The following is a 25,111-nucleotide window of genomic DNA, read 5'->3' as shown; positions in this document are numbered from 1 at the left end:
TTTTCTTTTTACAATTTTTACTATTAAAAGAAAAAAATATTTCCAGGCACCCGCTCTCTCGCACGCGCACGGTACACACAGACGCACAACCGCCCGTCCCAACAGCCAGTGACAACATCGTTAAAATGATACAGCGACCGAAACATAGAATAAAAGGGACTAAAAAAAAAAGTCATCAGAGGCATTTACCCAGTAAAGTGCTAGAAAAACAAGCCGTGTTTGATCTTCTACCACAGACGGGGGTGAAATACGCGGGCAGCTTACCAAGAGGAACCAATAATTAGGGTAAGATTAGGGCGGAGCTCTATGTACATGGGGGAGGGGCAGTCCTATAGCGCAGGAACGGAAGTCAAGCAAAAAAAACCTGGAGGGAGAACTTATTACAATGTGAGGGCGAGAGCCGCCATGTTGTCATCATCACAGGTATATTTAAGGAGGGGGAGGGGGCGGGTTTTCTGCCACCAGGGAGGGGGTTACTGGGGCGCTGGGTTCAGGAGTAGGATAGATGGGAGCCATTAGAGAGCTGAGACGTGACACTGGTGCTTCGGCTCAGGCCCGACTCAGACGGCCCCCCCGGCGCCCCTCTCCTCAGAGGCTGGGGGCTGTTACGCAGAAGGAGGAGGCCGGCCCGGCCGCTGGAGGAAGATGACGGTGAAGCAGAGGAAGAAGAGGAGGAGGAGGAAGAAGGCATGACAGAGGAGGAGGAACCCGGAGGGTGCAGACCCCATGAGGAAGAGGGAGGGGCCAGTAGTGTCGGTTGGCGCCACAGTTGAGGTGCTCCAGTATTTTGCACGCCGTGACTCCAGTGTGAGCCGCTGCGAGGTACAGGGCGGGAGGGCCAGCCAGGGGGAGGGGCTGGGTAGCCCTGATTGAACGCCTCCGCCGGGATTCCAGTCAGCGCCATGTTGCTGAATCCTAGTCGCATACTCTCAGAGTCGAAGGCTTCGATCTCCCTAGCCTGGCGCTCCAGGAGGCTGCGGATCCGCTCCGAGCGTTCACTCTGCAGGGCGAGCATCTCCTCCTCTATCTGCAGGAAGGGGACAGTGTCAGATGGAGAACATCAGAGGTATACATCCACCCATACACCACAGAGCACCCATCACCCCGGTCACCCATACACCTCAGCCCCATACACCACAGAGCACCCATACACCACAGAGCACCCAGGTCACCCATACACCTGAGCCCAATACACCACAGAGCACCCATCACCCCGGTCACCCATACACCTCAGCCCCATACACCACAGAGCACCCATCACCCAGGTCACCCATACACCACAGAGCACCCATCACCCAGGTCACCCATACACCTGAGCCCAATACACCACAGAGCACCCATCACCCATACACCTGAGCCCAATACACCACAGAGCACCCATCACCCAGGTCACCCATACACCTGAGCCCAATACACCACAGAGCACCCATCACCCAGGTCACCCATACACCTGAGCCCAATACACCTCAGAGCCTCAGCCCGCATACACCTCAGAGCCTCAGCCCGCATACACCAGAGCACCCATCACCCAGGTCACCAATACACCACAGAGCACCCATACACCTCAGAGCCTCCCAGCCCCCACCAACACCCATACACCACTAAGCCCCCAACTCTAAAAACAGAAGTTGGAGCCCCCATTCTCCTGATAGAGCTCCGAATGATAACATTCTGCCTGCACCACCAGCAGGGTGAGCTCACTGCAAGAGATACCATTGACATGAATAACACACCTGTCTTCAGTGAGCGCCCCCTAGGGGTGTCTGCAGGCAGACAGAATTTCATAGCTAAAACTTTCTAAAGGCCTATGGTGATATTCCCCAACCTATGGCTTTCTAGCTGCTGCAAAACTACATCTCCTAACATTTCCGGGCAGCTGCAGACTCTCACGGTATGACTGGAGTTGTAGTTTTGCAACAGGCGGAGAGGCACAACTTGGGGACAGCTCGTCCTAATAATGATGCAGCTCACCCTCTGCTCCAGCAGTGCCCGGCGGATGGAGACGCGCTGCTCCAGCTCTTTGATCTCGCGCTCGTGCTGCGCGTCGGTGTGGATCTTGATCTTGCTCTGGTAAGCGTTGAGCAGCTCCAGTTCTTTCTGCAGCTGGATCCGCAGCTCCTGATATTCTGACTCCTGGGTCTCATCCAGTCGGAGCTGAGGATACAAGAAGAACAAGGGGTGAGGCACCACAGAGCGCAGGCAGACTCCGATGTGCCCAAACCAAGCACACCGCCACTCACAGGCTGCAATTTCCAGCACGCCCTTTACATTGTAGGCATGATGGGAGTTGTAGTCATTCTAGATCGTCAGGGCCATGCACACCCACATTCAGCACTTGGGGGACCTACGGCCTGGGTGGAGAGCATCTCGTTGATGCTGTGGTCGTACTGCTCCGCCAGGATGGCCAGCTTGCGGGTCTGCTCGTCCTTCAGCCTCTTCAGGATGCTCTTGTGCTCGCTCTTGGGCGTGGTCTCCAGCAGGTGGTTGCGCAGCGCCTTGTACTGCCGCGTCTGGATCTTGCACGTGTCCTGGAACTGACGCTTTATCTGCAGCTCCTTGGACTAGAGAGAGAAATGTGTGGGGGGAGGGGAAGAGGTGAGAGGGAAAACCCAGTGCATAATGGGAAGAGAGGAAAAAGAATGGGGATGAGAGAAGACATGATCAATCCTTCCTGAGTGACCGGGGGTCAATGTGCAGAAAATAAGTGCCCCCCCATGTCCCACCGGTACCTATCCCTGGATTACTACCGCCATATAGGTGGAAACACGCACTAAACACCACGAACCAGCAGGAGGCAGCGGGGAGCCCGAAACCCCACACATCTGTAACCGGCCGACATTTAGTGTCGGCTCCGCTACTTTCATGGAAAGCTTCCATTGTACCGCCTGTCCTAAACCTAGCTTATGCTCCAAGCACATCCAGAGCTGCAGTCACAATTCTGCTATCTTCTAGTTAGCCGACATCTCTCTGCACTAAAGGCATGCCAGTGCATACTCTGGGACCATGTAATGGCAGCTGTGGAGTATGTCCGAGCTTGTTGCTGGTTTATTCCTTGTAGGTGACGGCAGAATTGTGAATGCAGCTCATGATGTAACTGGAGTAACAAAAATTATGGATGCAGCTCTGTATGTGACTACAGCAAAGACATTGTGAATGCAGCTCAGGATGTGACTGGAGCATAAGAATTATGAATGCAGCTCGGTATGTGACTGGAGTATAGAAATTGTGAATGCAGCTCAGGAGGTGACTGGAGTAGAAGATTTATGAATGCTGCTCTACCGTCATTGTAGATTTTAGAACCTTGCCCCCCCCCCCCCCATGAGTCCTGAACTATCCACACGTACACAGCACTGTGAGGCGGCCATCACTAATCCTCCCCACGCAGCCAAAGATCCTACTGTATAGCCTTCATTACGGATAGGGTCAGAGGTCACTGGGTGCCCCCCACATTAGCCTTTTCCCTGCCTATAGACTCAGCCTTGCACCGCGTGGGTGGACGCAATCGCCCCACACCCCGGACAGGACGACAAATGGTCGATGATGAAAGAAATGACACAAACTGGATGATTTTTCACTTCCGGTTTATTACAAACACAACGAAAAATAAAACACAAAAAGAAACAGAAATGGAGAATTTACACTGGAGGGGATCAGAACAAAAAGTACGGGTGAAAATATATATATATGGAGGATTTAATAAATAGGTTTAACCCCTCGCTGCCTGCCCCGACTCCTCCTCCCAGCAGCACAGGGGTTAAACATTAAATATATATATTTTTCTTTTGTGCTTATAAAACACAGAACCGTCAGCAGTCCGATTTTTTTTTACAATGTGCAAGGGGAGGGGGGAAATAAATAAAAAAATGATGCAGAAGTCAAATTAAAAAGGGGAACGAGCACGAAAAGGGCATTTTGTTTTTGCTCTCCTCATCCTGAGTTTGGGGAAGGCTGGTCTCAGGCATCAAAAAAGGCTAATGAGCTGCTCCCCCGCTGAAAAGAACCCACCAATACCCTGACAGCTGAAGGACAAAACCCTGGATGTAATGCACGCAAGAGCCACTAGGTGTCACCAAAAGTCCCAACTGCACAAAGCAAAGGGGTGCGTTACACAAAACTGCCACAAGATGCCGCCAGCAGCACAAAGTACTATGGCCCTGCAACCTCCTGCACCTTCTACTGGACTACAAGCCTCAGCGGATAACTGGGACTCCTAGCTCAGCCCCGCTTGTATCATATGCTGGTCCATCTTTTTATGTCCACAGGCTCTTTCATTGCACGGTTTACACCTGTGATGAGACACACGAGGTCCCCTGAGTGTATACAGCCATGAAATATATTACAGTACTGACCATAGGAATGGAAGGACAGGGAGGATATGGAACTGTTAACCTCTTCCCTGCCACAGAGACCAGCGTGAGCCCTCGAAAAATGAAAAAGCAAAAAAAACAAAAAACCTTCATGCTGCCCCCTAGTGGTTTGATCCCGTAATACGGTCCTAATAAAGGCTGTCATATGGAAATGGCGCCTGTCGCTTCTATTTCAGTTCAGGGAAGGGCGACTGTATTTAGTGAAAGGTGCAGGTCGCATTCAGCAGGCTAATGGGGCATCAATACTGCCACCTAGTGGGCAGCGAGTGCAGCACAGGGGCATTTACTTCACCCACAAGAAATTATGTGCAAAGGAGAATCTGATAAAATAGTGCAAAACCCTTCCCGTGAGCGTCGCCGTGCGCGTTTCAGGCATCACCTCCATATAACCCTTGGCTCTTCAGTTCATGCAGTAAGGCACTTACACTAGGGGTGAGGTGCGGCACTCGTCTTTCAACGCCATGGTATCAGAGGGTTTGATCGCCTGGCTAGGCTGGCCCTCGCCGCTGCCCTTCCCATGAGGGGCCCCCGTGGCTCCCTGCGCTTTGCCGCCTCCCTGCGCCTTTGCTCTCGGCTCATCAGTCTTGGGATTCGGCTGGGTTTTTCCTCCCTTAAGAGCTTCATTCTGGTCATGTACATGAGGGCTACTGGGGGGAGCACTGTGCAGAGCCTGCGGACGCCCCTCGCTAGGCTATCGTTTAGTGTCTTTGCTACGTGGGAGGGGGCCCGCATGAGCCTCTGCCACCATGAAGGCTTGCTCCTTGCAGAGGAGCGGCTAGCGAGCACAGGCATCCGGCTCCGGTAGCAGCCTTTATAGGTTTTTGGGAAGAGGTAGAACAGCTCGCCCTCGCCCGCAGCCCCACAGCGCTGAAGAACCCTGAACAGAGGCCGGGGCAGCCGCAGTAACGCCTTGAGCCACAGCTTGCGAAACCTTTTTGGCCATCCTGTAAGCCACTGGCCAGCTGGCCTGCCCAAGGAGCCGGCGGCCAGGAAAACGGAAAGGAAAATACCGGGTGACGTGAAAACCCCCACAGCTATCGCCAGAACGGGCACATAATACAGCCGAAGTCTGTAACTCATAGCAAGCGCGGCCAGAGCCCCCCAGCTCTGTGCCAGCAACATGAAGGTGGCAGAGCTCAGAGAGAAGACCCAGCACAGCAGAATGTAACCGCACAGGAGACTGGCTCCCAGGGTCTCTAGGGCCACGAGTGCAGAATCTAGAAGTGGCCCTGATCTCCACAAGGTGAGGAGCGCCAGCAGCAGGGGAAGCAGTGACCAAGGACAGAAAGGCCTGGAGGCTGCCAGCAGAGTCAGTGCTCCACAGATGGCATGACTTGGCAGCGAGGAGGTACCCTGAGAAGGCGCAGGACGCACAGGAACCTCCGGCTCTGGCACCCATGCAGAAGATAGCTCAAAGTAAGGAGCATCCTGGTCTGGGCAGCCATCAGCCTCACTGCGCTCCACAGCTACATCTACATCTGCCGCTTCCTCCTCCTCCTCATCCTCAGAGCTGCAGAGGCTGAAGGTGCCTCCCTCTACCCCCTCCTCCTCCTCCTCCCCAGGCCTTACTTTGAGGCTCTTGGGCTGCTGCCGGACTTCAGCGGCGTGTTTCTGCCGTAGTTCCTGCTCTCGGCGCTTGTTGTATTCCAGCTGGTTGCCAAGTTCTGTCTGATGCTGCAGGCGGATGAGCTCGCTGCGGGTATGCTGCAGCATCTGTAGGTGTCGAAACTCCAGCTCCTGAGTGCACTCGTGCTGCCGCAGAAGCATGGCGCACTCCAGGTCCCGCTGGGTTTGCTTCTTGTTCAGCTCCTGGGGATAAGATAATGGGGTCACTAAATGCTATCGTTCCCCCCCACCCACAATCCCTGCATTACCAACACCGGCTGCACTTACCTCTCTCAGAAGGTCCTGATCCAGATTGTGCCGTGCCAGAAGCATCTTACGCTTGTACTGCCGACACTGGAGCTCGAAGTACTGGCGCTGCCGGCGTAACAGATTGGCCTCTTCTTCAGCCTGGTAATGCTGCATGCTCTCTTTCTGGCGGAGCAGCCACTCCTGCTTCTCCCGCTTTGGGGTGCTCTGGTTTTCTTGCAGCTCCTGCAAGTTTAACCCCATCAGTTAGCACAACGTAGCTCAAGGACAAGCCTGCATCAGGTTTCACGTCATATTAGTGCCTTAACACTCAACACACCCAGCACCAGAAAGGACCACTATATACAAAGACGGAGGCCGATTCTTATAAAAATGTACAATTGTGTCTCATCCCTCAAGTTCCTCTCACCTCCTTCAGCTGCTCCTTGCGGATCTTGTACTGTCGCTTCTGGCTCTCTAGCAAGTTAGTCAGCTCCTTCTTCTGCTGGCCCAAGATATGCTGCTGAAACTTCTTCTCTTCTGTCATTGCGCCCTTAGCCTGGGAGGTAAAGACCATGTTACTGACATGACATCCGTCCACCTACCCTGACCTCCTGCCGATCACCCACTAGTAGGACACCCAACAAGGTCTACATTCTGCTCCCCACCCTTAACATGTGCGCACAGCCTCTGGGGTGAAGCTTGGCCTGCACATGCGCTGCCAAAATATGCACAGCCGTGCAAAAAACATGTCCTTCCCATTAGTCATCACTCTACCTCCTTCTCAAAGATGGCCTGGTGTTTCTTGGACAGCTTGTCCGTCTCGGCAGAAAAGTTGCTCCGGTGAGCCTCCAGCTCCTTGTCCAGCCGTTGCTGGTGCTCATCCAGCTCCGATTTCAGCTTGTTCTCCAGAGCCATGAGCTGCTTCTGGTGCTGTCGCCGCATCCGCTTGTAGCCAGACATCTGTTCCCGTAACGCTGAGTCCTGCTCATGCTCCTGGATCTGCCGTGTCACCTGTAGGTGAAGGAGCAGAAAACATGAAAAAATAAATAAATCTTAGACATCGTGACGAGCCACGAATCAGAGAGCGACCCTCACCAGGGAGGCCGTGCGGATAGTGGCGAAGTGGTCCCTGTTGCGGCAGTATGCTCTTCTCCGAGCGGCCGAGGTTGACTGCTGAGCCTCCATCTCTGGCTGGTACGGATCATCGTAGATATTGTCGTGAGTCTGGTAAGAAAACCAATGTGTTAATGTAAGGACGGTGCCGGGTGTGTGGGTGTAAACGTGAGGCGGCCAGAACACAATGCAGCTCAACGGGGAAAAGTACTGAGTGACGGAAGCTAAGAGACAACCGTCCGACCTCGAGGAGAGAAAAGGCTTTCCACCCTAGCACAGCTCTCCATCATGGCCGCAGGCAATGGGCAGCGATTTATTGCCCATCATCCTCAGTACGGACTTACCGGCAGCCGGTGTATGACGGAGCTGTTAGAGGTCACCGTGTGCTCTCCCTCCTGCATCATGGCCATCTCTCCGCTGTCATCGGAGGCATCAGCCAGGCTGTTCACCGAGCTGCTCTGACTGCTGGCGCTGATGGACATGCTGGGCACCGACTGGCTGCTCTCCATGCTGGTTATTGTGCCCGTGCAGTGAAGAAACTGCTCCGACTCCTGGAAGAGAGGAAACACGATGTGATAGCAGAAGCCCCCCAGCCGTTGTGCATGCCCCTGGTGTGTGCCCCTTTAAGAGCCTCTCTTTACTGCACCGGAGAAGCCAGAAACATATCACAGCTGACTCCTCCGGTCGCCAGCCCTCCCCCACACCGCGCAAGTCCTCTCACCTCCTCCTCCTCGGTGGTCTCAGTGTTCGGACCGTTCTGGGTGTCCTGGAAGAGGATCTTCTTCATCTTGCGGTACTGCAGGTTATCGAGCTCCCTCACGGCGTCCTTTGTGCGCTGGATCAGTTCCATGATGACAGTCTGTGGCCTTTCCCTTTGCAAGAAGCGGTGCTGTAATAAAGGACGCGCAGATCATACGACGGTCACCCGACTATTGGGTCCCCGTGACATCATAAGACTCTTCTACCAACCTTAAGCAGAATGTCTGAGCTCGGTCTATCTTGAGGAATCTTCTGGAGACACGAATCCACGAAATTCCGGAAATATTCAGACCTGAATGAAGGGGGTCATTTAGATCCAGGACTTAGGAATACATAGGACTACACACGACAACACCTATATATGCACGAACAGCGGGAGCGGCACTTACCAGTGGTTGGACTGCAGGATGGGGGATTCGTTCTGAGCTATGTGATATAAGGCACTCATAGCATTCATATTGAACAGCGGGGGCTTCCTCTCAGCTATAGGAAGAAACACACCAACGTTACAACTGATGCCGGATCGTGGGATCTGACCGTGGTGAGGGAAGTTAGCTACATGACAGTAAAGATGGCCGACAGCAGCAAAGGCTGAGAGCCGCTTCCTGCCCTAATCAGACCTGCAGAGTGCAAGAGAAAGGCTGTGCAGGAGGCAGTGGGGCTGAGCTGGAGGTACAGAGACTCGAAGGGACCCCATCACCCGTAGATGGCCACATAATGATAATGCCTCCTGCACTGTATTAAAAGGCCGGACATGTGAGCTCCATATCCACCAGCTGCAGGAGGGGGTGCCAACATGCCCGCAGCCACATCCCAGGCCAGCTTTGTAATGTAACCGCATCGGTATCGGGCACGGCTACACCATGATGGAGGGGAGAAGAACGGAACGGATCCGATCATATTAATGCAGACGGAGGCTCCGTTCAGTACGGATCCGTCTGCATTAATAACTTAGAAAAATTTCTAAGTCTGAAAGTAGCCTGAGCGGATCCGTTCAGACTTTCAATGTAAAGTCAATGGGGGACGGATCCGCTTGAAGATTGAGCCATATGGTGTCATCTTCAAGCGGATCCGTTCCCATTGACTTACATTGTAAGTCTGAACGGATCCGCTCGCCTCCGCACGGCCAGGCGGACAGCTGAACGCTGCAAGCAGCGTTCAGCTGTCCGCCTGTCCGTGCGGAGGCGAGCGGAGCGGAGGCTGAACGCCACCAGGCTGATGCAGTCTGAGCGGATCCGCTCCATTCAGACTGCATCAGGGCTGGACGGAGGCGTTCGGGTCCGCTCGTGAGCTCCTTCAAACGGAGCTCACGAGCGGACCGACGAACGCAAGTGTGAAAGTAGCCTTAAAGAGACAGAGCGCAGTCTTCATTCGGTTGACTTCTCTGAAATGCATTTACCAAATGATAAAAAGGAAAGGGAAGAAAGTGCCAGAAGACAGGAGCAGAGAGCACCCACTGACCTAGCTCAATGCTGGTGATCCCGAGGGACCACACGTCCACCTTCCCATCATACTGCCCCTCATCCATGGCCAGAATCACCTCCGGAGCCATCCTGAAGAGCAAACACAGCACGGGTCGTGATACAGAACTAATACTGCAGAGGAGGCGAACCCTCATCATCCCACAGCTCATCCCTTACACTCTACATCATCAAGAAAGACTATGGAGAAGCTCACCAGTATGGAGTTCCCACAAAGGAATTAGCAGGAGCCACTATGGAAGCAGAGCCGAAATCACCCAACTTCACCAACCCCGGCTCTGTCAGGAGGATGTTTCCAGCCTTCACATCTCTGCAAGACAAAGAGGTCATCAGAAGACAGCAGGACGCAATCCAAACAGGCAATATAATAAGAATAGTGAGTGCAGCTCTGGAGTATAATACAGGATGTAACTCAGGATCAGTACAGGATAAGTAATGTATGTACACAGTGACTGCACCAGCAGAATAGTGAGTGCAGCTCTGGAGTATAATGCAGGATAAGTCATGTAGTTTCATTCAATACAAACACTTACCTATGGATCATGTTGTGTGTATGGAGGTAGGCCAGGCCCTGGAGTGCACCATGGGTAATAGCAGCAATCTCCACCTCCTGGAGTGGTTTCTTATGTACTAGATGGAAAAATTAAGAATGCTGGGGTCATCTTATGGTCCTTTATTAAGCTCAAATTTAGTAAAGTTGGTCAGGGTCTTCCAGAAGTCAGTAAAGTAAATGACAAAAGGGCATCTGTCAGCAGACTTGTACCTATAACACTGGCTGACCTGTTACATCTGCACTTTGCCATTTTCACTGCCTGGACCTGTCAATCAAAATGCAGCGGGCGCGCCAGTTGTAGAGAGCAGAGCCTCTAGGTGTAATGGTAACGCCCCCGTTGCTCCTAGAGGCTCATTTGCATAAATAAAAAACAATTTTTCTCTGCAGCCACATATAAACATGGGACCAACACAGACGCCTTCAGCTGCCGAGCGCACATGTAACAGGTCAGCCGGTGTCAAAGGGACAGATCTGCTGACAGATGCTCTTTAAGAATTTGAGGGTCCGGTAACTACATGAATGACAGAGGACCCCTATAGTTCTCATCCCTAGTAATATCCAGAACTCACCCTCCAGGAGGTCGGAAGCGGATCCCAGGCAGTACTCCATCACCAGCTGAACCGCGGTGCACATGGAAGTAAGCAAAGAAAAACCATCTTTATTTCATGTAGGTTTACAATAAAGGAGAGATACGACACGAGCGACGCGGACCGCACCGCACATGTTCTTATGTACCAACAGACCATGTCTGATCATCATCTGTGCACAAAACCGAACATAGGGAGGAGGAGATGGGCAGAGGTCCGGGCACATAGGAAAGAGGGCAAGGAGAGGGTCAGAAGCCCGGGCACATAGGACAGGAGGCGAGGAGAGTGGCAGAGGCCCGGGCACATAGGAATGAGGGGGGCGAGGAGAGTGGCAGAGGCCCGGGCACATAGGAATGAGGGGGCGAGGAGAGGGCCAGAAGCCCGGGCACATAGGTATGAGGGGGTGAGGAAAGGGGCAAAGGCCCAGGCACATAGAGAGGAGGGATAGAGGCAGGGGCCCGGGCACATAGGAATGAGGGGGCGAGGAGAGGGCCAGAAGCCCGGGCACATAGGAATGAGGGGGCGAGGAAAGGGGCAAAGGCCCAGGCACATAGAGAGGAGGGATAGAGGCAGGGGCCCGGGCACATAGGAAAGAGGGCGAGGAGAGGGGCAGAGGCCTGGGAGGAAGGTCAGAGCAGAAGTCAGGAAGAAAACTGAGAACTGCGGCAGAGGAGAGGGGGTGTGCGGCAGTGACGAGGGCGGCCGGCGGGGGGCTATTGTGATGGCTTTTTCTGTACACAGTGCATGGCTCCAGCCTCCCACACACGGCACTCACAAGACGCGAATGCATGTGAACATACAAGACGCATATGATCTTCGCCGTACTGTGGAGAACATGGAGCCGCCACATACACGTGCGATACCAGAGAACCCCGGGCCACCAGAGACACGTGCGATACCAGAGAACCCCGGGCCACCAGAGACACGTGTGATACTAGGAAACCACATGTCACCAGACACACATGCGATACCACAGAACTCCCGGCCACCAAACACACAGGCAATACCAGAGAAGCGTGGGCCACCAGAGACACGTGCGATACCAGAGAACCCTGGGCCACCAGAGACTCGTGTGATACCGGAGAACCCCGGGCCACCAGAGACACATGCGATACCGGAGAACCCCGGGCCACCAGAGACACGTGCGATACCGGAGAACCCCGGGCCACCAGAGACACGTGCGATACCGGAGAACCCTGGGCCACCAGAGACACGTGTGATACCACAGAACACAGGAAAAGATGTCTTGCAGAAACACTGTACGAGCAGAAGATAAAACTAACAAGCAAAGCCATAAACTCAGGACGAACCCACAGGACATAGCACTAATATTACCCACTGGGTGCAACACAACGAAAACTGGGGGCAAACTACCGATAATGCTCCCACCCTAAACACCCGAAAACTGTGCGCACCAACACTGTACAGACTACAAAATCTACTTAACTTGACTCACTGTTACAGCTAGTATTCTAGTCCAGAGCTGCATTTACAATTCTGCAGACATCATTGCTGAACTCACCCAGCATTCTCTGCTTCAAAGTCTGCACAGAGCTTTATACTGCGATCTGAATTCTGGGAAGAATCTGACTACAGAATAGGTTGTTTTCAGTAATAACCAGCAGAATAGTGAGTGCAGCTCTGGAGTATAATACAGGATGTAACTCAGGATCAGTACAGGATAAGTATTGTATGTACACAGTGACTGCACCAACAGAATAGTGAGTGCAGCTCTGGAGTATAATACAGGATGTAACTCAGGATCAGTACAGGATAAGTAATGTATGTACACAGTGACTGCACCAGCAGAATAGTGAGTGCAGCTCTGGAGTATAATACAGGATGTAACTCAGGATCAGTACAGGATAAGTAATGTATGTACACAGTGACTGCACCAACAGAATAGTGAGTGCAGCTCTGGAGTATAATACAGGATGTAACTCAGGATCAGCAGTCAGCTACTCACCCAGGCTGTGTGCTCCCGCAGGTAACATCCTTTATATTCAATAGTGTTGGGATGCCGCAGCTTTTGGAGAAATTTTACTTCTTTTATGATGTCCTGCCATTTCTACATTGGAAAGGAGAAGTTTAGCACAAAACTAATAACTGCAGCATCTTTCATGCCAACCCGTGACCCAGCGGCACTTACCTCATTAGACTGCTTGCCACTATAAGACATCTTCTTAATGGCGACGACCTCATTATTACGGATGTCACGGGCCTGGAGGAAGGGGAGAGCCGTTGTTATGAAGACAGTCAGGTACAAATCTCTCCAGTCCTGGATACTAGTCCAGTTACTTACAAAATAGACTGCGCCAAAGCTGCCATGCCCGATCTCCCGCAGGTCGGCAAATAGTTTTTCCGGGTCATCCTTGAAGAAAAGCTCGGCTACCTCAGGGTCCTTCAGGCTGCCGGCCCGGGCGTTGGACGGCATGACGAGGGCCAGGGGGTACCCCCCGCGGGATGCTGCCGCCACCACTCCCAATGGAGGAGGGACCCACGAGGCTGCGCAGAGAGGGGAAGAGAAATAAAGTCATTGCAGCCCGAGGCTACGGATGTGAGAGAGATGGGGGCAGGTACAGGGGCAGCATAGAAAACATACATGGGGAGTACTGGTCTATCCCAAGGTTCCTGGGGGGGGGCTATGTACCCAATAGAGAAAAGATGGGGTGACAGACGAGACAGCGGGGGGCACATGATGGAGGGGGATATTACAGTATCCATACACTTTACCCTATTATGTCCTAACCTGTGGAAAGCCACTATTAACCCTCCCCCTGCCACGTACACCGCCATCGCTCCACTAACCCGACTCGCCAGGTAGCTTATAACACACATTAACCCCTCCACTGCTGGCGAGCTTCTGCCCAGGTCTAGTTGGGGAGATGACAGATGCAGAGCCCCCGCCCCCTCTGCTGACAGCCATAGTTACAGGTTTACTATTGGTGATCACCCAGAGGGGCAGGAATCAGGCAGAGCAGTCGTCTGCAGCCCCCGTCACAATGCCACGACACTGCAGCTATGACCCCCTCATAGACTGAGGACACCAGGGCCATACGAGATGTCACAGCGCCCATCATCTCCATCATCCTCAGTAATGACCAGGATTTACCTCCCAACCTGCATCTGGTAAACCACAGCGGATTTAGCCCCCGCCGCCAACCTACAGCACCCTCACCCCGTCGCCTCCGGCCCACGGCGCCATCACCCCACCGCCGCCGACCCACGGCGCCCTCACCCCACCGCCACCGACCCACGGCGTCCTCACCCCCACAGCCGCTGACCTACTGCCCCACAACTCTCATCCCGCCGCCACCGACCCACGGCGCCCTCACCCCACCGCCTACCTCACCCCACCGACCTCCTGCCCCACAACCCTCATCCTGCTGCCGACCCACGCCGCCCTCACCCCACCGCTGACCTACTGCCCCACAACCCTCATCCCGCCCTCACCGACACACATTGCCCCCACCACTGCCGACCCACCCTGCCCTCACCCCACCGCCGCTGACCTACTGCCCCACAACCCTCATCCCGCCCTCACCGACACACATCGCCCCCACCACTGCCGACCCACGGCGCCCCTCGCCCCACCACTGCCGACCCACGGCACCCCTCATAACCCTCACCCCGCCGCCACCGACCTACAGCACCTTCACCCTGCTATCACTGAACTGTGCCAACCATATTTTTCTCATAGATGCCACAGACCTGCTGCCCTCACCCGTCCCCCATCCCGGTGCTCGCTGCCCTCACCCGTCCCCCATCCCGGTGCTCGCTGCCCTCACCCGTCCCCCATCCCGGTGCTCGCTGCCCTCACCCGTCCCCCATCCCGGTGCTCGCTGCCCTCACCCGTCCTCCACCCCGGTGCTCGATGCCCTCACCCTCCCTCCCGTTCCTTGCTGCCCTCACCCTCCCTCCATCCATCCCGCTGCTTGCTGCCCTCACCCTCCCTCCCGTTCCTTGCTGCCCTCACCCTCCCTCCCTCCCGGTGCTCGCTGCCCTCACCCGTCCTCCATCCTGTTTCCGGTTCCCCATCAGCTCTAATAATGGGGCTCCACTCCTCCCCGTCCTGCTCCTGTTCTGTCCGCTGACCCTGTCCCTCTCACATTTCTCTTCTCCATGATTCTTAGGGATGTACATAGTGCTGCAGACTGTAGACCAGCAGCGAGGACACAAGGGACGGAATAATGAGGTGATAGATACAGGGGGACATAGGGTCATATATGGGGGGGGGGGGTAACTCTCAGAACCGGATTCATGAGTAATGCAAGCAGAGCGGCCCTAAGAGGGTCCATGTGACCTCGAGGACAGGAGTACAATCCCGCAAAAAGCACAACTTTCCTTCAATGATGATCAGATCCAACAACCCAGTCCAGGACCTAACGATGGACGTCCACGGAGGGTGGAAAATCCACAGCGGAAAACGAGAGCAGCAGAGAAGAGGCGACCGGAACGGCGGAGCGGACTCCCGCTGCAAAACCCACATGTTGGGAGCGGCTGACATCAGATACATACCGCCCCAGAGCCGATATAACCTCCAGAGACATTACATCCCATGTGACTGATATCAGCCGGTCCTCCTATAACGCTCCAGCACCGATATAACCTCCAGAGACATTACATCCTATGTGACTGATATCAGCCGCTCCTCTTATAACGCTCCAGTACCGCTATAACCTCCAGAGACATTACATCCTATGTGACTGATATCAGCCGCTCCTCTTATAACGCCCCAGAGCCGATATAACCTCCAGAGACATTACATCCCATGTGACTGATATCAGCCGCTCCTCCTATAACGCTCCAGCACTGATATAACCTCCAGAGACATTACATCCTATGTGACTGATATCAGCCGCTCCTCTTATAACGCTCCAGCACTGATATAACCTCCAGAGACATTACATCATATGTGACTGATATCAGCCGCTCCTCTTATAACGCTCCAGCGCTGATATAACCTCCAGAGACATTACATCCCATGTGACTGATATCAGCCGCTCCTCCTATAACGCTCCAGCGCTGATATAATCTCCAGACATCACATCCTATGTCACTGATATCAGCCGCTCCTCTTATAACGCTCCAGTGCTGATATAACCTCCAGACATTACATCCCATGTGACTGATATCAGCCGCTCCTCCTATAACGCTCCAGCTCTGATATAACCTCCAGAGACATTACATCCTGTGACTGATATCAGCCGCTCCTCTTATAACGCTCCAGCACTGATATAACCTCCAGAGACATTACATCCTGTGACTGATATCAGCCGCTCCTCTTATAACGCTCCAGCACTGATATAACCTCCAGAGACATTACATCCTGTGTGACTGATATCAGCCGCTCCTCCTATAACGCTCCAGCTCGGATATAACCTCCAGAGACATTACATCCTGTGACTGATATCAGCCGCTCCTCTTATAACGCTCCAGCTCTGATATAACCTCCAGAGACATTACATCCCATGTGACTGATATCAGCCGCTCCTCTTATAACGCTCCAGCGCTGATATAATCTCCAGACATCACATCCTATGTCACTGATATCAGCCGCTCCTCTTATAACGCTCCAGCACCGATATAAGCCTAAGCTCTGCCGCCTCTGGTTTCTAAACCACTGCTAAAATCGTCTGAAACTCTGACCATAAAGTGACAATGGCTGAGCCCTTCCTGTCTTGGCTCCGAGCTCCATCTCTTCCTGTCCTCCCCCCATGATGGTCTCCGCTCGCTTACGCTGTGTATATAATCGGACACAATGGACGCACAGTAAACTAATTACACAACCGTGACCACAGGAGCTGGTGACATCTAGGGGCCCCGGTGACCCCTGAAAATGTCAGAATATAAAGCAGGAGGAAGCGATTGAGAGGCCCCGGCCATCCACAGGAGCTCGTCATAGGAGAGCAAAGTCGCAGGAAGGTTCAACGCAGACGCCTCAGGTCCGTGTACACACCTGGAGGAACGTTTATGTAGAATCAGAGAACGCACAGCCGCGGTGACACTACAACTCCCAACATGCTGCATTCACTTCTATGGGAGTTTCAAGAAAGCTGAGCAAGTTTGCATGCTGGGAATTGTAGTTTCACAACAGCTGAAGTGCAGGAGGTGGCTGAACCCCGCTCCACAATAAAGTCAACTTCCTCAGTATACTGAACACAGCCTGCAGTGTAAAGAATGGAGGTTTTCATTCACGGCTAGGTCATCACTCTGTTCTCTATACAGACGTAAGCAGCGGCCGCATTATTTAAAGGGTGACAACTAATATGGCCGCACTTTCTGTTGTCACTACAGGCATGCAGAGTGGGCGGTCTCTCCGGGGTGACATCAGAGCTGTGCGCCGAGCCAATCAGAGGCCTCCCTGTCCCTCTCCTCATAGACGAGCGCTGCAGCCGCATCTCCCCACGATCCCATAGGTTTCTGATTATGATAATGGGAGTGATATAGGGAGATTAGAGTGTGAGCTCCTGTGACCAAGGATGATGGGAGTGACACAATTGTGCAGAGATCCGTTGCGGCCACAAGCTGGAGATAATGACGTGCGGACGAAGATTTGCTGGTTTCGTTCCACGTCCATCGTCTACACAGGTGGCAGGGAGCGCAGATCACAACAGAGGGGCCCCGGGCCCCTACACTACGACGGGACACCCAGTCACTCATGCATGTGAACAGGTGGAGAGCTGCAAACAATCTGCCGGGTGAACTACACATCCCAGGATTCAGGCGCAGACTTCTCAGAAACTACCACTCATCATCTCCCTGGGCAGCCTTCACAAATTCCTGGGCTTCAGAGCCAAAATCTCCCAGCACTCCCTGCTTGTCCAGCTTCTGCATCTTCACACCGGATAAGTAACTACCTCCCTGCATTACAGGAGGGGGCGTCTGTCCACAGGCCGGCTGACTGTTCACCCCATGCAGGGGGCGCCAGAGCTCTCATCTTTTCCAGGTTATTTGAAGGGAGGCTCCTGAACCAGGCGACAGCGGTCATCATCCCGGGCGCTCAGATTTTTGGAGACTTGGACTCCAGGTTTTTACCTTCCAATGTCCGTCCCGAACCATAAAAAAAAAAGCATCTTCAAGTTCATCAAACTTTTTTAGGATTCTTTACTTCTGGTCAGGCCTCAAGGAAGATCATATTCTGCAGATACTAAAAGTACCGAGCCCCCCCCCCCCCCCCCCAAAATATCCGCCATCCATTCAGTATTGTTCTCTGTTGTCATCCACTCAGGCTGTCGAGTGAAAGGAGGTGGAGACCCTCCCTGCCCCCAAGACCCCCACCACAAATATTCACATTGCACAATATAAGATGATTCTCACTTTAAGACGCCGCCACCACCGGGCCCACGGGGGACGCCGCCACCACCGGGCCCACGGGGGACGCCGCCACCACCGGGCCCACGGGGGACGCCGCCGCCATGGAGTTTTATACCACAACATAGAGTATGCGCCATCCTGGGTCGGTGGGAAAATGGGTATTGCGCCCCCTATGGGCTCAGAAATAGCAAGCATATTGTTTGACGTCCCACCAGAGGCAGACCCCCGGGGCTGGGATTTCCTGCTGATCAGTAGGGAGGACGTTCCTTTGGGTATCTTGGCCTAAACCACACTGGTCAAATGGTAATCAACACAAACACCCATCAATGTCGCCCAGGTGCCCTGTGGTCAGCCACAATACCCCAGCGGGCATGGCCATCATCGCCCTTACCAATGGCCAATCACCCAATGGACGTCGCAGACACCAGGAGGACCCCCGAACAACCTGACCAGTCATATATACCCCCCCCCCCCCCACCGAGAGCGTACACAGCTGCTTCCCCGTCACATGACCCCGTGCTTACCTGAAAGTGTCACCGTGCCGCAGGGCGGTCCTCCTCGCCGCTCAGGCAGCTCTCAGTGGGCGAGGAGCGTTAGCCTCTGCCCGCGGCCTCCCATGTTGGCTCCCCGGGCAGCGCGCCCCCCGCTGGCTGTATCCCTGGCGATCTCTGAGGACATAAGCGAACGTGCCAGCGTCACCGCCCCAACCGCAGAGGTCGGCCACCTCACCGGGCGGTCTCTGCGGCCACGTAGCGCCGTCTCTCGGCGGGCGATGGGCGATCAATCGGTCTACTTGGTGCCAATGCAATCTAGTGTGTGCCTAGAGAGATCCCCCCACACGGCCTTGCCCTACAGAGCCTGCCTATAGCAGCAATATGGAGCCTGCTGTCCCCAGCCCGGATCACTGCTGCCTCCCTCCCTATAGGTGCAGCCTACATGATGTGCACGGCTGCGGCCACCATCCTACAATCCCTCCAGGGCAGAGTGTGCCTATAGGCGCCCTCGGTGCAGGAGCCCCGGCGTAGTGTCAGTCTATAGGGAGCATCCTACAGCCCCCCTCCTCCTATACAGCTCGCTCGCTCTTCTCCTCCCCCTCCCTGGTTTTTTTTTATTTTTTTTTCCTCTCAGTCCATCCAAGATGGCGGACCGGGCGGGAGCTAAACCGGAAGCATCTAGGATTCCTTCTGAGCATGCGCAAAACAGCGGGGCGTCTCCGGAGAGCGAGAGGAAGCAACGCGCAAGCGCAGAATCTTCTCTCTGAAGAGCGGAGAGAGCGTTATGCGCCTGCGTGATTTCACCCCCCCCCCCCCCCCTATTGGAAATATTGAACGAAACTTTATTGACACAAAAGTTAAAGGGGAAGTGACAGTGTGATGGGGTCAGTAATGATGTGGCAGTGATTCTATAATTATAGATGTGCACCCAGTGACCTCCTTGAGGTGACCATCCAAAGGTGCATTGAAAAGTGTTCTTCTGGGGGTGGAAATGAAATTAAGGGGCTGTTCACATTGGGGGAGATTTATCAAAACTAGTGGAAAGGAAAATTGGCTTAGTTGCCCATAGCAACCAATCGGATTCCACCATTCATTACTCAGAGCTCCCTTGGAAAATGAAAGGGACTCTGGTTGGTTGCTACGGGCAACTGAGCCAGTTTGGATAAATCCGCCCCACTTTGGAATCTGGCGAGGACGACGCCTGCGCGGCCACCCAGAAACCGCTTCCCATCGGCCGCAGTTTATGGCTGTGACAGGACATGTTTCTTGACCCATTCAACTTGAGCATGTTCTATTTTTTGGCGGTGCTGAGACACGGACTGAAATACCACGGATTGCACATCCATTCAAATGAATGGGTCCACATCCGTGATATGGTGTGCACCGGGATGGTGCCCGTGTATGGTGGGCCGGCAGACATTCATGTGCACGAGCCCTAAGGCTGTATTCAGATGATGATTTAGTGAGGCTATGGGCTGGTTCACACCAACGTTTTTTGCGTTCCGTATACGGGCCGTTTTTTAGTTCCGTAAACGGAACCATTCATTTCAATGGTTCATAAAAAAAATGGAAGGTACTCCGTATGCATTCTGTTTCCGTTTTTCCGTTCAAAGATAGAACATGTCCTATTTTTGCCCGCAAATCACGTTCCGTGGCTCCATTCAAGTCATTGTCCTGCAAAAAAAAAAAACGGAACACAGACGGAATGTACTCCGTATGTCTTCTGTATCCGTTCCGTTTTTGCAGAACCATCTTTTGAAAATTTTATGCCCAGCCCAATTTTTTCTATGTAATTACTGTATAGTGTATATGCCATACAGAAAAACGGAATGGAACCGGAAACACTACTGAAACAAAAAACGGATTCATTAAAAACCGCCAGCAAAACACTGAAAAAGCCATACGGTCGTGTGAACGAGCCCTAACACGACATCCTCTCCCTCTTGGTGTTGGATTTCCTCAGGGCTCAGTCCTGAACTTCTGGTGTTTTCTCCATCTACTAACCCACCGGAGGCCTCTTGCACACGACCGTATGGCTTTTTCAGTATTTTGCGGTCAGCAAACAACGGATTCACAAAAAATACGGATGACGTCTGCGTGCATTCAGTTTTTTGCGAAATGGAACAGCTGGCCCCTGATAAAACACTACTATCCTTGTCCAATAATGCGGACAATAATAGGACATGTTCTATCTTTGAACGGAACCGAAACGGAAGGCATACGGAACCATAGAACTGCCTATTATTGTCCGCTATTGCGGACAAGAATAGGGCATATTCTATTTTTTTCCGGGGCCGCGCTCCGGAAATGCGGATGCAGGCAGCACACTGTGTGCTGTCCGCATCCATTCCTGCCCCTTAGAGAATGAATGGGTCCGCACCCATTCTGGATAATTGCAGAACAGGTGCGGACACATTCTACGGACCTATGAATGGAGCCTTAACCTGATACCTCCCTCTCAGTGTGGGGCACCACCATCACTCCTGGGCACCACGCCCGCTGTCTCGGTGTTATGGTTGACACTGAATTTTCCTTCACCCCCTATATTCAGTCTCTTGCCCGCTCATACCGCCTGCACCTCAAAACCATCTCTAGAATCCGCCGCTTTCTTAGGCCTCATGCACACGGCCGTTCCGTTTTTTGCCTTCCGCAATTTACGGAACGGGCGGTCCATTGTAGACTTGCCTATTCTTGTCCGCAAAACGGACAAGAATAGGACATGCTATATTTTTTTTGCAGGGCCTCGGAACGGAGCAACGGATGCGGACAGTACACGGCAGTTCTATGGGGGGTGCCGGCCAGGTGTATTGCGGATCCACAATACACTATGGACGTGTGAATAGACCATAAGGCCCCTTTCACACGGGCGAGTTTTCCGCGCGGGTGCAATGCGTGAGGTGAACGCATTGCACCCGCACTGAATCCGGACCCATTCACTCCAATGGGGCTGTGCACATGAGCGGTGATTTTCATGCATCACTTGCGCATTGCGTGAAAATCGCAGCAAGCTCTATATTGTGCGTTTTTCACGCAACGCAGGCCCCATAGATGTGAATGGGGCTGAGTGAAAGTCGCAAGCATCCGCAAGCAAGTGCGGATGTGGTGCGATTTTCACGCACGGTTTCTAGGTGACCTCCTCATCTCTGTCTACCCCCTACCCCTGCTCTCCACAGTGCTGCACCCCTACATCACCTCCTCATCTCTGTCTACCCCTGCTCTCCACAGTGCTGCACCCCTACATCTCCTCCTCATCTCTGTCTACCCCCTACCCCTGCTCTCCACAGTGCTGCACCCCTACATCTCCTCCTCATCTCTGTCTACCCCCTACCCCTGCTCTCCACAGTGCTGCACCCCTACATCTCCTCATCTCTGTCTACCCCCTACCCCTGCTCTCCACAGTGCTGCACCCCTACATCTCCTCCTCATCTCTGTCTACCCTACCCCTGCTCTCCACAGTGCTGCACCCCCTACATCTCCTCCTCATCTCTGTCTACCCCCTACCCCTGCTCTCCACAGTGCTGCACCCCTACATCTCCTCCTCATCTCTGTCTACCCCCTACCCCTGCTCTCCACAGTGCTGCACCCCTACATCTCCTCCTCATCTCTGTCTACCCCCTACCCCTGCTCTCCACAGTGCTGCACCCCTACATCTCCTCCTCATCTCTGTCTACCATCCTACCCGTGCTCTCCACAGTGCTGCACCCCTACATCTCCTCCTCATCTCTGTCTACCATCCTACCCGTGCTCTCCACAGTGCTGCACCCCTACATCTCCTCCTCTTCTCTGTCTACCCCTGCTCTCCACAGTGCTGCACCCCTACATCTCCTCATCTCTGTCTACCCCCTACCCCTGCTCTCCACAGTGCTGCACCCCCTACATCTCCTCCTCTTCTCTGTCTACCACTGCTCTCCACAGTGCTGCACCCCCTACATCTCCTCCTCATCTCTGTCTACCCCCTACCCCTGCTCTCCACAGTGCTGCACCCCTACATCTCCTCCTCATCTCTGTCTACCCCCTACCCCTGCTCTCCACAGTGCTGCACCCCCTACATCTCCTCCTCATCTCTGTCTACCCCCTACCCCTGCTCTCCACAGTGCTGCACCCCTACATCTCCTCCTCATCTCTGTCTACCCCCTACCCCTGCTCTCCACAGTGCTGCACCCCTACATCTCCTCCTCATCTCTGTCTACCCCCTACCCCTGCTCTCCACAGTGCTGCACCCCCTACATCTCCTCCTCATCTCTGTCTACCCCCTACCCATGCTCTCCACAGTGCTGCACCCCTACATCTCCTCATCTCTGTCTACCCCCTACCCCTGCTCTCCACAGTGCTGCACTCCTACATCTCCTCCTCATCTCTGTCTACCCCTGCTCTCCACAGTGCTGCACCCCCTACATCTCCTCCTCATCTCTGTCTACCCCCTACCCCTGCTCTCCACAGTGCTGCACCCCTACATCTCCTCCTCATCTCTGTCTACCCCCTACCCCTGCTCTCCACAGTGCTGCACCCCTACATCTCCTCCTCATCTCTGTCTACCCCCTACCCCTGCTCTCCACAGTGCTGCACCCCTACATCTCCTCCTCATCTCTGTCTACCCCCGCTCTCCACAGTGCTGCACCCCTACATCTCCTCATCTCTGTCTACCCCCGCTCTCCACAGTGCTGCACCCCCTACATCTCCTCCTCATCTGTCTACCCCCTACACGTGCTCTCCACAGTGCTGCACCCCTACATCTCCTCCTCATCTTTGTCTACCCCCTACCCCTGCTCTCCACAGTGCTGCACCCCCTACATCTCCTCCTCATCTCTGTCTACCCCCTACCCCTGCTCTCCACAGTGCTGCACCCCTACATCTCCTCCTCATCTCTGTCTACCCCCTACCCCTGCTCTCCAGTGCTGCACCCCTACATCTCCTCATCTCTGTCTACCCCCGCTCTCCACAGTGCTGCACCCCTACATCTCCTCATCTCTGTCTACCCCCGCTCTCCACAGTGCTGCACCCCCTACATCTCCTCCTCATCTCTGTCTACCCCCTACACGTGCTCTCCACAGTGCTGCACCCCTACATCTCCTCCTCATCTTTGTCTACCCCCTACCCCTGCTCTCCACAGTGCTGCACACCCTACATCTCCTCCTCATCTGTCTACCCCCTACCCCTGCTCTCCACAGTGCTGCACCCCCTACATCTCCTCCTCATCTCTGTTTACCCCCTACCCCTGCTCTCCACAGTGCTGCACCCCCTACATCTCCTCCTCATCTCTGTTTACCCCCTACCCCTGCTCTCCACAGTGCTGCACCCCCTACATCTCCTCCTCATCTCAGTCTACCCCCTACCCCTGCTCTCCACAGTGCTGCACCCCTACATCTCCTCCTCATCTCTGTCTACCCCCTACCCCTGCTCTCCACAGTGCTGCACCCCTACATCTCCTCCTCATCTCTGTCTACCCCCTAGCCCTGCTCTCCACAGTGCTGCACCCCTACATCTCCTCCTCATCTCTGTCTACCCTCTACCCCTGCTCTCCACAGTGCTGCACCCCTACATCTCCTCCTCATCTCTGTCTACCCCCTACCCCTGCTCTCCACAGTGCTGCACCCCTACATCTCCTCATCTGTCTACCCCCTACCCCTGCTCTCCACAGTGCTGCCCCCCTACATCTCCTCCTCATCTCTGTCTACCCCCGCTCTCCACAGTGCTGCACCCCTACATCTCCTCCTCATCTCTGTCTACCCCCTACCCCTGCTCTCCACAGTGCTGCACCCCTACATCTCCTCCTCATCTCTGTCTACCCCCTACCCCTGCTCTCCACAGTGCTGTACCCCTACATCTCCTCATCTGTCTACCCCCTACCCCTGCTCTCCACAGTGCTGCATTCCTACATCTCCTCCTCATCTCTGTCTACCCCCTACCCCTGCTCTCCACAGTGCTGCACCCCTACATCTCCTCCTCATCTCTGTCTACCCCCTACCCCTGCTCTCCACAGTGCTGCACCCCTACATCTCCTCCTCATCTCTGTCTACCCCCTACCCCTTCTCTCCACAGTGCTGCACCCCTACATCTCCTCCTCATCTCTGTCTACCCCCGCTCTCCACAGTGCTGCACCCCCTACATCTCCTCCTCTTCTCTATCTACCCCCTTCCCCTGCTCTCCACAGTGCTGCACCTCCTACATCTCCTCCTCATCTCTGTCTACCCCCTACCCCTGCTCTCCACAGTGCTGCACCCCTACATCTCCTCCTCATCTTTGTCTACCCCCTACCCCTGCTCTCCACAGTGCTGCACCCCCTACATCTCCTCCTCATCTGTCTACCCCCTACCCCTGCTCTCCACAGTGCTGCACCCCCTACATCTCCTCCTCATCTGTTTACCCCCTACCCCTGCTCTCCACAGTGCTGCACCCCCTACATCTCCTCCTCATCTCTGTCTACCCCCTACCCCTGCTCTCCACAGTGCTGCACCCCCTACATCTCCTCCTCATCTCTGTCTATCCCCTACCCCTGCTCTCCACAGTGCTGCACCCCTACATCTCCTCCTCATCTCTGTCTATCCCCTACCCCTGCTCTCCACAGTGCTGCACCCCTACATCTCCT

General features: G+C 54.2%; 1 protein-coding gene across 2 annotated transcripts; it reads right to left on the bottom strand.

Annotated features, from left to right (window-relative positions):
- Positions 1–433: 433 nt before the first annotated feature.
- TAOK2 (TAO kinase 2) lies at positions 434–19,179 on the bottom strand. Of its 2 annotated transcripts, XM_044305045.1 has the most exons (20): positions 18,556–19,179; positions 13,017–13,219; positions 12,864–12,935; positions 12,681–12,782; positions 10,697–10,742; positions 10,108–10,204; positions 9,771–9,884; positions 9,555–9,646; positions 8,483–8,576; positions 8,304–8,385; positions 8,056–8,223; positions 7,679–7,885; positions 7,317–7,445; positions 6,996–7,232; positions 6,649–6,777; positions 6,261–6,464; positions 5,937–6,176; positions 2,349–2,561; positions 1,972–2,154; positions 434–1,027 (listed from the first exon to the last, which is right to left on the bottom strand). In XM_044305045.1, the coding sequence occupies exons 2-20, from the start codon at positions 13,146–13,148 to the stop codon at positions 491–493; spliced, it is 3,078 nt and encodes a 1,025-aa protein (XP_044160980.1). In that variant the 5' UTR covers positions 13,149–13,219; positions 18,556–19,179; the 3' UTR covers positions 434–490. The 2 variants fall into 2 exon arrangements, with proteins under 2 accessions (XP_044160980.1, XP_044160981.1); XM_044305046.1 differs by lacking the exons at positions 434–1,027; positions 1,972–2,154; positions 18,556–19,179 and having other exon boundaries at positions 2,419–6,176; positions 13,017–13,216.
- Between the last annotated feature and the right edge of the window lie 5,932 nt (positions 19,180–25,111).

The sequence above is a fragment of the Bufo gargarizans genome, chromosome 8 (genome assembly GCF_014858855.1).
Source record: "Bufo gargarizans isolate SCDJY-AF-19 chromosome 8, ASM1485885v1, whole genome shotgun sequence".
In the NCBI taxonomy this organism is placed as follows: Eukaryota; Metazoa; Chordata; class Amphibia; order Anura; family Bufonidae; genus Bufo; species Bufo gargarizans.
Note: the sequence above shows the minus strand (reverse complement) of the source record. Positions and strands in the feature narration are given on the sequence as shown.